At 46.6% G+C, this 13771-nt stretch overlaps 1 protein-coding gene across 1 annotated transcript; it reads right to left on the reverse strand.

Annotated features, from left to right (window-relative positions):
- Window positions 1-376: 376 nt before the first annotated feature.
- On the reverse strand, window positions 377-1522 carry LOC120843991. The gene has a single exon (XM_040215536.1). It carries the CDS (start codon window positions 1520-1522, stop codon window positions 377-379), a length of 1146 nt encoding a protein of 381 aa, XP_040071470.1.
- Between the last annotated feature and the right edge of the window lie 12249 nt (window positions 1523-13771).

Genomic DNA, 13771 nt, shown 5'->3' on the forward strand with positions numbered 1-13771 from the left:
GCGGCCGATCGATAACATCGTTGTAGTTCATAAGCAGGCTGTCGTGGGTAATTAGGTTAGCCCGAAACCCAGTCTGCGTGGGGTGGAGTATTCCTTTGTGGCGTATGTTGTGCTGGATTCTGGCCAGGACCATTCTCTCCGTGAGCTTTCCCATGATAGAGGTGAGGGAGATCGGCCGTACGTTCGCCGGATCTGTCGCGGGTTTCCCAGCTTTCGGAATCGGCGTCACCACGGATATCCTCCATTCTTCCGGGAAATCGCCAGTGTCCCAGATTTGGTTGAACCATTGCAACATTGCTCGCCTGGCTGACTCCGGAGCGTTCTTAAGCATGGGGGCGGTGATCCCATCAGGTCCAGGTGTACTCTTTGATCGGCACTACTTGATTGCTGCATCCATCTCCCGTTCCGTGAAAGGCTGATCTTCGGATTCCCTGGACGGTCCGGTATGCTTCCTCCAGTAGGTGCTCGGGTCGGGCTTTTCGGTTGGTTGAGGGAAAAACACTTCCCCGAGCTGCTTGAGGATGTCCTCCATCTTCTCGTTTGACATTAGGGCTATCATGGGAACGGGACTGACTCCCTTCTTCTTACCGTACATAGAGTTGAAAGTCCGCCATACGTCTCCCATGTTTGTGAGTCTATCAAAGGTCTCACAATATTCTATCCATCTGTCGAAGCCAAGCTGGCTTGCGTACTGGCTTGCCTCTTTGGTGAGCTTGTTCACTTTTATGAGATGCTTTCTCAGCTTCTTTTTTCTGTAGGTTGTGAGTGCTGCCGTTCTTCTGTCCCATAATGAGAGAAGATGCGTATCGGGCTTTGGAGTGTCCTCGTCCACTTGGCGCTCGTCAACGGCTATCCTGGCCGCTGCCGTCAGGAGGGTTGCGACGTGTTGGAACTCAAAGTCTTCTCCCTGGTCTTCGATGTTCTTCCGAAAGTCATCCCAGATGATCGTTTTGGTCTGTTTTTTGCCTGGGCTGCTCTTGGCTCCGATGTCCAGCTCCATGACAATGGGGAAATGGTCGCTTCCCCAGGCGTCGTCTAATATGGACCACTGTAACTTCCGTGCGGTGCTTGCAGGCGCTATCGTGACGTCGATGACGGAGTCTCTGTGCCCTGCTCCCGTTGCATACCTCGTTGTTCTGCTGAAGTCGTTTATTAGGGCCATATCTGCCTGCTCTGTGATGTCCCGCAGGTCTGCGGCCCCCCTTGCCGTGTCGCCTATCGCCCAGTGTTCTACGTGTTTATTGAGATCGCCTCCCAGGACCATGAAGTCATCAGAATATTCTTTGCGTAGGTGCCTGATCCAAGAAAAGTCCTTCGTAGTGTGCGGCCTGTTGTACGCCGAGGCCACCGTGAGCCTCTTGCGCGTGGATTGCAGCGCTACGCGTAGCGCCACAACTTCTTGGAGTTGCGTACACCACTGGGATGTGTCGATGGTGATGTGTGGTAGCTTCGCCTGCACAAAAACAGCCGCTTGTGCCTGGATTTTCTTTTCCTTCCTGTAGGTGTGCGTGATAGATGGCATGTAATATTGTTTGAATCCTGGTAATGTGATCTGATCCGACTTCGTTTCTTGCAATAAAACAATGTCAAAAGTCTCATTCTTGAGTCTTTAGACGAGCTCTGCCCTTCTGCTTGCGATACCGCGACAATTCCATTGTAGGATTCTTAGCGCTTCCTTGCTTGCATCATTGTTGGCTATCTTGTGGCGTAGGGCAGCTGGTCGGTAGAGCCTGCTGGGACGTCAGCATCTGTTGCATTCGTAACATTTGCTGTTGTATCTGTTGCATCTGGGTCTGCATCTGTGCTTGTATCTGGGCTTGCATTCGCTGTAATGCCACTTGCCATCCTGTAGGTTGCTGCGGTGCTAAGCTGCTTGCAGTCGCCGTCCCTTCGGTCCTCTCCTCGCGAATTGGATCTCTTCCCCGAGAAGCTGGGCTGTCTGCCTGCTGCTCACGCTGTTTTCTTTGCTGCTCTTGTTGTGTCTTCCTGGCCTCTATCGCTGTCTTGATGTGACCTAAAATGGTGCTTTTTCGTGCCTCGCGACGCCTGCTTTCTTCCTCGATCTTCTGTCGAAGTTGCAGTAGTTCAGTCTCGAGGTGCCTGCATTTGTCGGCGTCCGCTTGATTTCTTGCTTCGATGGCTCGGAGCTCTGTTTGCCATGCCTTGACCTCGTCGTCATCATCGGCGTAGTAGCCTTTCGGTTTTTTCGTGGTTTCGGCATAGCTTTTGTCATTGTTGCGAACCCGTCGAGCTGACGGTGACCTTCCGCGCAACGTGATGGTTTGTTTTTCGTTACGTGACGCACTTCGCGACGCCTTCCTGCCATTCCTGGTGCTACCAGCTGCGGCGCTCCTGCTTCTACTCTTGCGCGCTGGTGAATTTCTCTTGAGTGCACTACTTCTTGCTTCTAGCGGTGGAAATTCGTCTATGGTCACGTGGGGCGGTTCTACCTCCGTCCTCTGCCCGTCGCCGTGGCTGCTTGCCTACTGGACGGCCCGCCCTTTCTGGTCTTCTGCTGCAGCATCTTGTCTGCCCGAATTTTCGCCGGGCATTTGTTGTCCGTCGCTAGATGCGTGAGCGATCGGCAGTTTACGCAAAACTTGCGCTGGCAAACGTGGCCGTCTTGAATAATTCAGCCGCACTCGGTGCACCTTGGTTTCCTAGTGCACACCATTTCCTTGTGGCCCAGGCCTTGACACCGATGACAAACCACTGTAGTGGGCTTGTACAGAGTCACCTTGGTGATGAAGCCATGGTACAGTATGGTCCTCGGTGGACGTTTTCCCTGGAATGTGACCAGTGCCAGCCCTCTGCTGCCCAGTGGCCTGGCGTAGAGAATTTCATGTGTCCTGCAGTGGAGTGCCTCGTGCAGTTCGCCCGCAGTCTCCTTCGAGTCTACTCCGTGTGCCACCCCTCTACATGTGTTCTCCGGGGGTATTTCGTGGGCGATCACTGTCACTGCCTTGTCTGACGCCTTGAGGCTTCTAATCTTCAGCAAGGTTTGTGCCTGCAGGCGGTCCCGAACTATGGCCGAAATTGTATTGGTGACTTTTGACGTCCTGAATGTCGGCAGTTCTTCTCTTGTGCACTGTGCCTGCTTGATATTCAGTGCGGTGTAGAAGTTTCTTTGAAGTGTGCTAGTAGGAATACTCGTGAGGTCGTCACGTTCTTGGGCCCTGAAGACGACCACATAGCGTTCCTCTTGATTCGTTAGCTTCTTCGCGCTTGTCGTAGCAAGCGTGTCGACGTCCATCGTTTTTTTCCTTGCCTTGCGCTTTCGGTAATACACTTCTTGCCATGGCTCACCCTCGTAATCAGGACCTTCATAGGTCTTGGATTCCCCTCTTGTACCGCCCTCTGTCTCGTTGATTTCCATGGAGTTCTCGGTGCTGTCCTCCGGTACTTCCGACGTTATGGTGTCGATACTCTCGGCACTCGGTCTTCGAATTTGTTTGTGAAGCCCCTCCCCCGCTTCGCTAATCGTGACCCGCCGTCGAGCAGACTTAACATACGTGGGCCTCGTACCATTTAGCCTGGCTTGAAGGTGGCTTTCGCTCGTTGCTCGGGGATCTTCGCTTTCAGAAGCTTCGATGGACCCCCATTGGGATCCGTTGCTTGCTTGCGTAGGGCCTCCGTCTTTTCCGCAGCTGACACCAGCTGCAACGTCGAGTCCGTCCAGCTCTGCCGACGCCAGACTTGTCTGGCTCTAGGCCTAAAAGACCCGGACTTCTCGATCCGTCCGAAAAGACTTGTCCAGATTCAGGTGGCGGAAACTAACTTCGGCCGTCAGTGCCAACGTACTAATCGCCTTCGCAGTAATCGCCTTTCTGTTTTAGCCTTTGCAGCCTGCGCAAATCGCGGATAAGTAGCAGCTCGACAAATTCGATCGTCCTGCCTGCTACGACATAATAAACCTTCGTTGCCAAAAAAAAAAAAAAATTCGTTGTCAAAAAAAAAAAAAAAATGGGATTTTTGTTGTTTGGTTGCTACGCTCCACTCTTATCCGCGAGATTTATTCGCAACTCCGACTAACTATAGGTGGCGGCACTCGTTTTCCAAAATGACGGTTGCAGTGAGGGTCGGAGATGCATGGGCGCTGCTGAGCCCGTCTAGTGTGCTGGCTTCAATGAGCGACACAAATTATTTCTGGTAATACGAGGAAGCTGGGGTCTTACGAGCGCAGGTCACCTCTTTATCCTGAAAACAAAAACGGTGTTTAGGGTAATACTTACGCAAGTATGAACGTTTTAATTTTGGACCGAAACGAAAACTAACATCTATTTTGGTAGGATGGATGCTTGGGCGAGTTGGTGAATCATATTTTAGATTTGGATTGGGTTTCGGATTTAATTTAATTTAACCCCTATTTTGGATTCAATTTCTCGATATAGGTTTTAACTACGCATTCTTTCATAACTCAAGATGTGTCTCACATCGTAATTATTTAGTTAGAGAAGTTCTTCACGAAACATATATTTTGTGACATACATGTTCGATGCACGCACTTCGAAATATTTTGGAGATTTCAGCGTCCCTTTAAAGACAAGGTCTTTCATACACATTAGAGGCGACATAAAATATTGTCGTTGTTGAAAAAAATCAGTGCTGATATTTGTGCGTTCTCGCTGCCTTTTCTCACTGAGATAATCGTCATGGGAAATAATGAACTGCGAGACTTTTAATGGCCTTTCCGGTATTTGGATGTTTAATTGGTTTAACATTATTTCCAGCACAATAAGATAATGAATCCAATTTTTACAATATGTCCGCAAAACGAATAAATTAATAAACGCTGTTCTCACTGCAACAACCCTAAGACGGAATTTGAGTCAGACAGCCGAAGTGTGTGCGTGTTTTTTGTAGCAACGCGGCGACGCATAGGACTTTATATTGTATCCGGTGCCTGGCTGTTTGTCTATCTTGATAACGATGTCAGAGTTTTTCAAATGCTAAAAAGAAAACAAAATTATACATTTCTGGAAGGACTATTATGGTTAAATGGCGTAATTTCGTTATCATGGCGTTAATTGGGGGAATTCATTGCCGCGACTCCTCTTAACAATATATATTAAAATTGAAATATTTTAATAAACATTTCTTAAAGCTCTAATATAATTTGTTGCTTATGATCGAATTTCAAACGCGCGAACAAATACGACCAGCAGAAGTGTGCTAATTATTATCAGTGGTGCTAATTGCAGTATTTTTAATTACCAAGTAATAAAACAAATATACTCTAATATCAATGAAAACATTCTGCTAGTGTGAGAAATTCGTGTAAAATTACACTAATTGTGGGTAAAGCATATCTTGCTATCAAAGTCGCGACTTTTGACAATCGGCAGAACGTCCGAAGTTGCCGCCAATATACTTCGAGACAAAGTGCCCCAAAGTAGAAAAAAAAAAAAAAAAGTTAATGAATAATGTTTTTCTAACATTTATTTTTATTTTTACGCTACGTCGTTTTTCTAATTTCAGACTTTCCAGTTCAAAGGAACGCCTACCTGATTGCACGTCTGCTCACTGCAACAGGTTTCGTTGGCGTCGGAAGCCGGTGAAACAGTTTTAGTATTGCGTATACGAGCGAACACAAGCGCTCTGTGTTTGCGTTAGATTTGAGCGTTCCCCACTGCGCGTGCGCGGAGCCCAAAATTGCGGTCTTGGATTGGCGCATGGTGATGGTGCGCACACAAAACGTGGGGCACGCAACCTTAAGGCAAACTCACACCGCTGGAGTTTGCTTCTATAGGCGATACTCAAACACTCGCGTAAGGTACAATCCCATACCGACTGCAGCACTACGTTGGCACAATGAAGAGTGTTGCTTGCGTTCGGAAATGACATTTGGCAAGCCATGGTCACGAGTAGTTCCGCCGTGCCCGCTGAGCAGGAGAACCGGAGGACCCTCAGTAGAGCGCTTCCCGTTTCCACCGCCTGAGGGCGAGCAACGAGCTGGGCACGCGAATAGTGGCGAATAAAATTGAACGCTGCGGTGAGTCGGGAGCTCTTTGTTCCCACGGGGGAATGAGGCATAATATCCGTTGATAAGATCTGACAATTAGAAGCCTCGTGTGACGTCACATCAGGCATGGGAGCGCAGCCACGACACAGTGAACTAGAATATCCATAATACTTACCAGATTTGGCATAGATTTTCGTATAATTATTCGTCATTGATCGCACTAAATTGGGGCGTGGTTTAGGATAAAAATGGCCTATGTTAAATTAGGCCCCCACGAGGTAACCATCACAAAAGTTTAGGAACTTCCGGTTTTCAACGGACGATTCCTTTAAAGAGGACCTGCTCTGCGCGTGAAGCGGATGCTCACGCTGCAGAACCCAGGGACGCTTGGTTCTGCTTATTGGTTCTGAAAGGTTCTACTCTGCCCGTTTTAGTCTGCATTAGCATTGTATCGGCGCGCAGTCGTGTATCACTACTGCCCGGAGCACGATGAAGACCGCAAGGTTTACCACAGGTTTGCGCTTGATCTGTACTTGCTAAATTTCTCATGCGTAGCTGAGAGAAAAGTTGCACATAGAGGGAGACAAACTTCCGGCTGTCTAAACATACATACATTATTACTTAGGACCGCCTAGAATAAGAACATGTCCATAACAAGAAAGAAAAACGGCGATGATATAACTACTCAACAGTTTATTTGAAAAAAATCGTAAACTTGCGAGTTGTTTTTGCAAGTCCTTTCCTCTGCTGAATCCCGATTAAGAACGGCAGGGCGTAGGGAGTCGTAAGCCCCGACCTATAGGCAGATATTTATTTATAAAAGATCGGCGTCCTATTGGTCTCGATCTTTGAACACAAAAAGCTAAAGGTAATTCCAGAAGAACCAAAAAAAAAAAAAGCTACAATGAAAACGGCGGTTGATATATATCGCGGTCAAGCAAGACAAAGACGAGGCTCAAGAAGAGCGCGCACGCACCCGCAATTGCGGTCACACTCTGGGAGGCTATGTTGCACGTTTTGTACTCCCAGGAGACTAGGGAGAAGGAAGTGACGTCAACGACACAGAAAACGCAGATTGGCTGTTGACAGAATAAAACAAAAGAAACATGCAATCTGCATTTGGTGCGTTGTTGTCGTCACTTCCTTCTCCCTAGTCTCCTGGGAGTCCAAAAAGAGCAACATAGCACCCGTGACTCCAAAGCGCCATGAGCAAAGGCTAGCACCTTCCCGACTTCAACTGTACATAGTGTAAATAAACGCATATTTGACAGGAAAGATGTACTAGCGGTTATCAGGAGCAAGTTTCAAATTCTACTCCTAGATTGCGTCACCGATCCGTGTGGCCGATACAATGTAGCTGAGCTTGTGGCATATCGATCAACGCACCGATGTTCGACCGAAGCTACACTGTCAGCAAGTCCCGTGCATTTAGCGATTATTTGAAGTGAACAGGCTATTTACACAAAGTACCATAAATTGACACGTTGAGTAAGAGATAATTCGTTCAAAAATCATGCGAGGTTGTAAAAAATGGGTTTCTGTTAGGTCATACATGCAGAGCCGTGTAGCCGACCTCGAAAACACGCATTACCCCCGGCGACGACCGCAGCACGGCCGGATATCGACGCACCGGAAATCTTGGGGTCACACCTAGAAAGGACCGTCGAGGCAAATGCCTCAGAAAGAAACATGTCTCTGAGACAGATATGCACCAAAAGCAATTAGGCCATGTCGCGGGACGGGGCGAACCCCGCGCTTACCGCGCTCGCTGCCATTCCTGCCATTGATTCTGCTCGATAAAAAAACATACATGTTTGTATATTTTTTTAGGGGTCTTGATAATAGTTTCTTACACGCCACAAATAAATTTATGGATTACTTGTTCTAAACCGTTAAAATGGATATAAAAAGCGTGCCCTTGATCTGAACACGTGATATTCCAGTTGGTTTCGTTTTGGCTTCAACCCTTCAACAGCAAGCGAAGGTGCGCGGTTTCTTATGCGCCCTCCTCAGAATTTACGGCGCTCCGTGGTGGCCGCCACATTAAAACTTCATACCAGTTGCTGCATCTGTAGGTCATCTTTAAGTTAGAGCTGACAGAGAAAATCTGGCCACGGCGCAACGCCGATGTACACTGTAAGCTAGAGCCGATTTGCTTTCATTGGGTTTGTTTGGTCGGAGAAAATCTGGCAACAACGCACGTTTATCATGGCGCCGGTATTGTTTTGGTTTGTCGGGACGCTAGAAGCTCGTAGGTTTGCAAGCACATGTTGCGAAGACGTTACCGGAGAAGTGCCCCTGTGACGTTCCCAGAAGACGGAAAAAATCAATCGTAATCGTCGTGTGTGTTTGAAAGCGAAGGGAGTCACAGGGTCCACGAGTGCGTAATCACAAGCCAAGGTTCACGACAGCGCTGCGTTGACTTCGGCGATCTCGTTTTGTTTGGTGGAACACGGCGATGCGAAAAAGAGCTGAAAGGTTCCTGGTGTGTGATGCGGTGCTTGGAGGTAGAAACCCACACTAACACGGAGCGCAAATTGGTTATTTTGGGGTTGAGGGTCAACGGGTTCAGTCCCGTCGTCGTCAGCTGATCCGGTCCAGCTGGTCCGGGAGGACGCAGCGAGCGCTTTTAAAAGTAAATCTCTCTTCGTTTCGTTTGAAACTGTGAAAGTATCCCTACGCATACCGTGAGTAAAACGCTGCGGGCGTTTTGCACAAAATTACGTCGTTTTAACTGAATAATGGACTCCGGATTGTAGTCCTAAATCTCCGTTTTTATGCTTCGTGTTGGACTCTGTCTGCGCAGCGACGCACACCGCTCGAGTAGATGATTCGATCCGGCAAACGACCGGTTATACAGAATTTCAGGGAATCACCGATATTTTCCTGTAAATCGCGTGCGAGTTTGTTGCGCTCATCACGCGGCGTGAATAAATTAGGGCAAGATTTCCTACCTGCCCACAGATGCATGAACTGAGACCATTTTTTACGTAGTGAACGTAGTGCTTTTTTCATATTTTGGGAAGAGGCGTTGGTGCATTTATTATGTACAATCACTAGAGAGCTGAGAAATTGGAAACAGCGAGCAGCTTTCCGAACTTTGTCTCTTTCTCTCTAGCATTGCCCTGTTTCAGTTTCAGTAGGCATATATACTAGCAGGTACAAACTGCTCTAGAGCAGGTAAAAAACAGGGGAAGCTTAGGACGATGCGTTCCTTTTTGTTTTTCGGAAAGTGACTGGGTAAATGCTTTTGCGAGGTGTGCGGAATATGCAAGCGATTTTGTTATGCCCGTCCACTGCGTCTCTCCAGCAAAGCGAATAAGATGATCTGCAAAGTCGCAATCATAAGCCAAGATTTTCGATAGCAGTGCGTTTGCTTCGGTGGTCCGTGTAGTAGTATTTTACCCTGCTCTCTGCAACACCGCGTCATGACGAAGAGTTCGAACGGTCACAGTTTGTGCTGGCCTCCCGGTTGACAGAAACTCGCATCGCCCGCATCAGCACCGAGTTCGCTTGGGCTGTTGATGTTCAAGCCTTTCATCTGCGGCTTGTCGCCAGCTGATTCTGCTGCTCAACGGTGAGGAAGCGGCGAGAGTGACCTCTGAAGTGAATGTAAATCCTCGTTCATTCAGTTATCTGGTGAGCAGACTCTGGAGCTTGTGCAAGGTTCTGAGGAAGTGGGTCTTTTGCGGCAGCGGCAGCACGAAGCAAACATCGCTAACCATGTACCAAGCCTATTACAAGTTGGTAACAAGTCTATTTCATAACGTTGGCCTAACTTGGGCTGCTTTTCCTACCGCTGCTGCCACTACTGCTGTGCTAGTGTCTGAGCTTGTGTTTCTGTAAACTAGCAGAAATAGCTGACACATGTTCCTCATATCAGTGGCCAGAGTACGATACGGATATGTTCGTAGAATGCTGCGAGTGTGAGTGCAAGTATGATTTCGGTAAATGGGTCGGTGTAACCAAGAAATCTTTGTGTGGAAAAACCGAGGCCGCTAAACCGGCTGGCGGTGCGCAGCATGCAGGAGTGGTGAATTGCAGGCTAGTAGTGGTGAGGAACATCAGCCTGAAGTCGATATGAGAAATCTTCTCTCATCTATCAAATCCTTCCCTTTTGAAGAAAAGGTAGACAGTATAGAGCTGTCCATCCTATTCATGTCTAAAAGTTTTGATGGAATCAAACAGAACCTCCATTCTCAGAAGATTGAAAAAAAATCTTAGAAAGAGAGTAAAAGAACTGGAAGAAAAGGATGATAAAAGTAAACGCGTACAGGATCAGCTCCTACAGGAGGTCAATGAACTCCAATTTCGGGGCAGGCGTCCCAAACTACAGGTTTATGGGACCCCTGCGGCGCAGGGCGAGAATCGGTTTACTTCGCTGAATGAGGTTCACAGGCTACCCGCTAGAGAACGAAATTTGCCCGGAGTGATTATTCATTTCGCGAGGCAACAGACTAGAGATGGATGCCTAAAAAACGAAATAAACTAAAGAACAATGCCCCGCGGTTGTTCATTTAAGAGAATTTGGCTCGGCGTTACCGGGAGCTTCGAGCGACTAAAAACGCGCCAATGCGAAGAACTACGCTTATGCATGGCATACAAGCAGAACGATTCTTGCCCGGAAAACTGAAGGAGCACGCGCTGTTCACATCAAGTGCAGCGATGACCTTGACAACTTGTAGATAACTCGGAGACCAAATATGTTTTGACGAAAATGATTGTGTCACCCCAGTAGATTGAAGATACTTCGAGGATTCACTTTTCAATATAACATATCAAAGTTATTATTCACATATTTCCTTGATTCATTTTAATCCCAGGAGCATAAAAAATAAACAAGACTATTTAAAGTTGTTTTTTGAATCATTGTGTAAAAGTACAAAACGAGCGTGTTGCTAACAGTAATTAAACATGAGCAAGATACGAGAAAGGTGTATCTTCCTCATTTTTAATTATGTATAAATCTTGATGCTTTGCTTTGTACGGAAACGTAGATCCCTGAAAATCGGAGCCTCCTCATTTTACTGGCTATAAATGCACCCCCCCCCCCCCATTCTGGGCAGAAAAAATGCAAAAGGAGGTGGGGTAGCAATTTTTTAAGAGAATTCATTTCTTGCTTTGTGTTAGATGAGTTTTCCGCTACCTCGACAGACGCCCAGTCTCTTGCTCTAGACGCCGAAAGTACCGTTATTTGTGTTGATTATATGCCGCCGATTGGAGACAAAGCTCAGTTTATATCTTGCTGTGAGGACTGTCTTGGGGTTCTTGGCTCAACAGCTAAGCCCTTCTTTATAATGGGTAATATAAATATCGATCTCCATAAAAAAGAAAAGCACGCATTTGAATTACAAAATGGCTTGTGTAGCTTTAGATGTATTAATACTGTGAAACTACCCAGCAGGGTATCCTCGGATTTCGCTACTTATTTCGGTGTATGTATTACAAATTAAAACACTCACGAGGTTTCTCCTGGCATTTTTACACACGACATAAGTGACCATTTACCTATTTTTTTGTTTTGCACCTTTTCTTAAAAAAAAAAGAAGACAACTTAACGCAGCGGTTGCAGTTACAGGAAAATAGACGAAGATTATTTGAGAACGTTTTGTGACCTATAATCACTGCCACCAATTGGAAGAGTGAATATGTGGAACACGACCCAAATATCGGGTAGGCTAACTTTTCTAAAAAGCTTCAAATATTTCATGACACTGCTTTCCCGCGTAAACTGATGAGCAAACGAAAAGGTATATTGTGCAAAACTTGAATGACCATTTAGTTATTCTTCCCATTTAAAGAAAACAAATGCCACAATTTTTTCAAAAGCAGAGATCATGACCTTTTAGCAGCATACCAAAAGTACAAAAATAAGCAAACATCTGATCTGAAAAATACAAAACATGATTATTATCAACGCCTATATTTCCGCGTCCAGAATGAGCCCACAAAAATACGGGAAGCGGTCAATACCCTCATGAAAAATAACAATTAAGCCACAGAAATACAAACTGATCTTCGATGGCGAGCGTGTAAGCGGGTTGGAGTCATCTGACGCAATGAACGAGCATTTTGCAAAAGTTGGCGAGTGTACTGAAGATGCGCAAGCATATTACGACACAGCTAGCATGACTTCCTTAACAAACTCGTAAATGTTACCACCAGTCACCCCACAGGAAATTGTACTACTAATAACAGAAAAAAAATGTAGCTGCTATCATCGACCACCTTAAACCAGTTCCCATTAAGTACGTTTCGCAAGATGTTAGAAACGTTCTATCACACATCATAAACTGCATGTTAGAAACGGGTATATTTTCTGAGCAACTTAAAATTGACAAAGTTACACCTTTGTACAAAAAGGGCGGAGAATACTTACAATTGAGACCAATTTAGGTCTTGCTTAAATTTTATAAACTACTTGAGGTCGTTATACAAAGCAGAATAGATCCATTTATATCCGAGTGTCATGTGATTAACACATCCCAATATGGGTTTCAGAAAGGTAAATCCACGGAGCAAGCACTCGTAGAGGGAAAAGACAAGATAATTGGGAATACAAAATGTAAGACCTAAGTAAAGCATTTGACACTGTAGAACACGACATACTGTTACATACTGATTAGCGACGGTTGGAACTGAATCGGATGTGTGTCTTGTTGGTTTCGCAGTACGTGTGGTTTTTCCAATAATAAACCAGTTGCAAGTAGCGCTCTGTGGTGTGTGTCTCTCCTACTCGTCCGTCGTTTTTAGCGCTTTTAACCCCTAAACATGTTCAACCAACTAGCCCAAATCCAAACCCTTCTGCAATACCTTTCTTCTACATGGGCATCTTTTAACTGTTCACCGTGTTATCAACAAGACACATACTTCATCAATGCCATCGCTGTTACGTCTGTCAAGGCGAGACACTGTGCGTACGCCATTAGGAACGGGTGCTACCCAACGGAAGTCCTGAACCTCTTCCAGATACCGCCATCGACCGGACATGCGAAAAGGATTTCAAAGATTCTACGTGCAGAAACCTGGAGGGAAGTAAGACTACTTCAAGACGGTCTGAAGGTTTGGTGCCACACGGTTTATAAGGATGGGGGGTGGTCGGAATGGAAGTTCAGGGAGTGAAGACGCCAAGCCGAAAGGAATACGGAGTTTTTATGGCAAAGGGTACTGGGGCTTCGCTACCGAGGCCCGTCAAGATGAAGAGGGGCGTGTGTGAGGTGGTGCTGCTTGGTGACGCTAAGGCTCCGGAGGAGATAGTAAGGATTTTAGAGAAAGGACCCAAGTTTGCCGGTAAAGCAAACGTCAAGCCTCAGGAACTCTTGACACTGGTGCGAGATGTGGGAGACAGAGTAGATCAAGCTAAGAGAGATAGATGCATTTTAGCTGGAGTCGATACCCTTCCCCGAAAAAGAGGGGGCGTGTCCTCCAGTGGGCCTAGAGTTGGCAAGGTTGTGTCTTTTTGTGTGAACGCACATCTCAAGCTACTGGTAGCAGACAAGGAGGGCGGATTTGTCCTTGTTACTGAGAAGGATTTTTTAAGTAAGGGCAAGCGGTCAATAGAGAAGAATTTTAAGGAAGCAAAGAAGGTTTCCCCCGCGAGGGTAAAGAAGAGGGCTGTTGAACTGTGCCAGAACTTGAGTCTGGACAGTTTAAAAGCGTCGATCGTACGGGCTAAGGATCTTAACCTGAAGGTTTGTTTCATGGTGAAGACTCATAAAGTGGACATGCCGTTTAGGGCTGTTGTGACACAGAAGGGGTCGTGGCAGATGCAGATGTCATCATACCTTCAGCGTCACCTTTCCCAGCTTC

Source organism: Ixodes scapularis, unplaced genomic scaffold (assembly GCF_016920785.2).
Source record: "Ixodes scapularis isolate PalLabHiFi unplaced genomic scaffold, ASM1692078v2 PGA_scaffold8__174_contigs__length_109621045, whole genome shotgun sequence".
Lineage (NCBI taxonomy): Eukaryota > Metazoa > Arthropoda > Arachnida > Ixodida > Ixodidae > Ixodes > Ixodes scapularis.

Excerpts from the sequence above, each read along its gene's own strand:
- LOC120843991 (XM_040215536.1), bottom strand. The coding sequence starts at position 1,522 with ATGCCATCTATCACGCACACCTACAGGAAGGAAAAGAAAATCCAGGCA.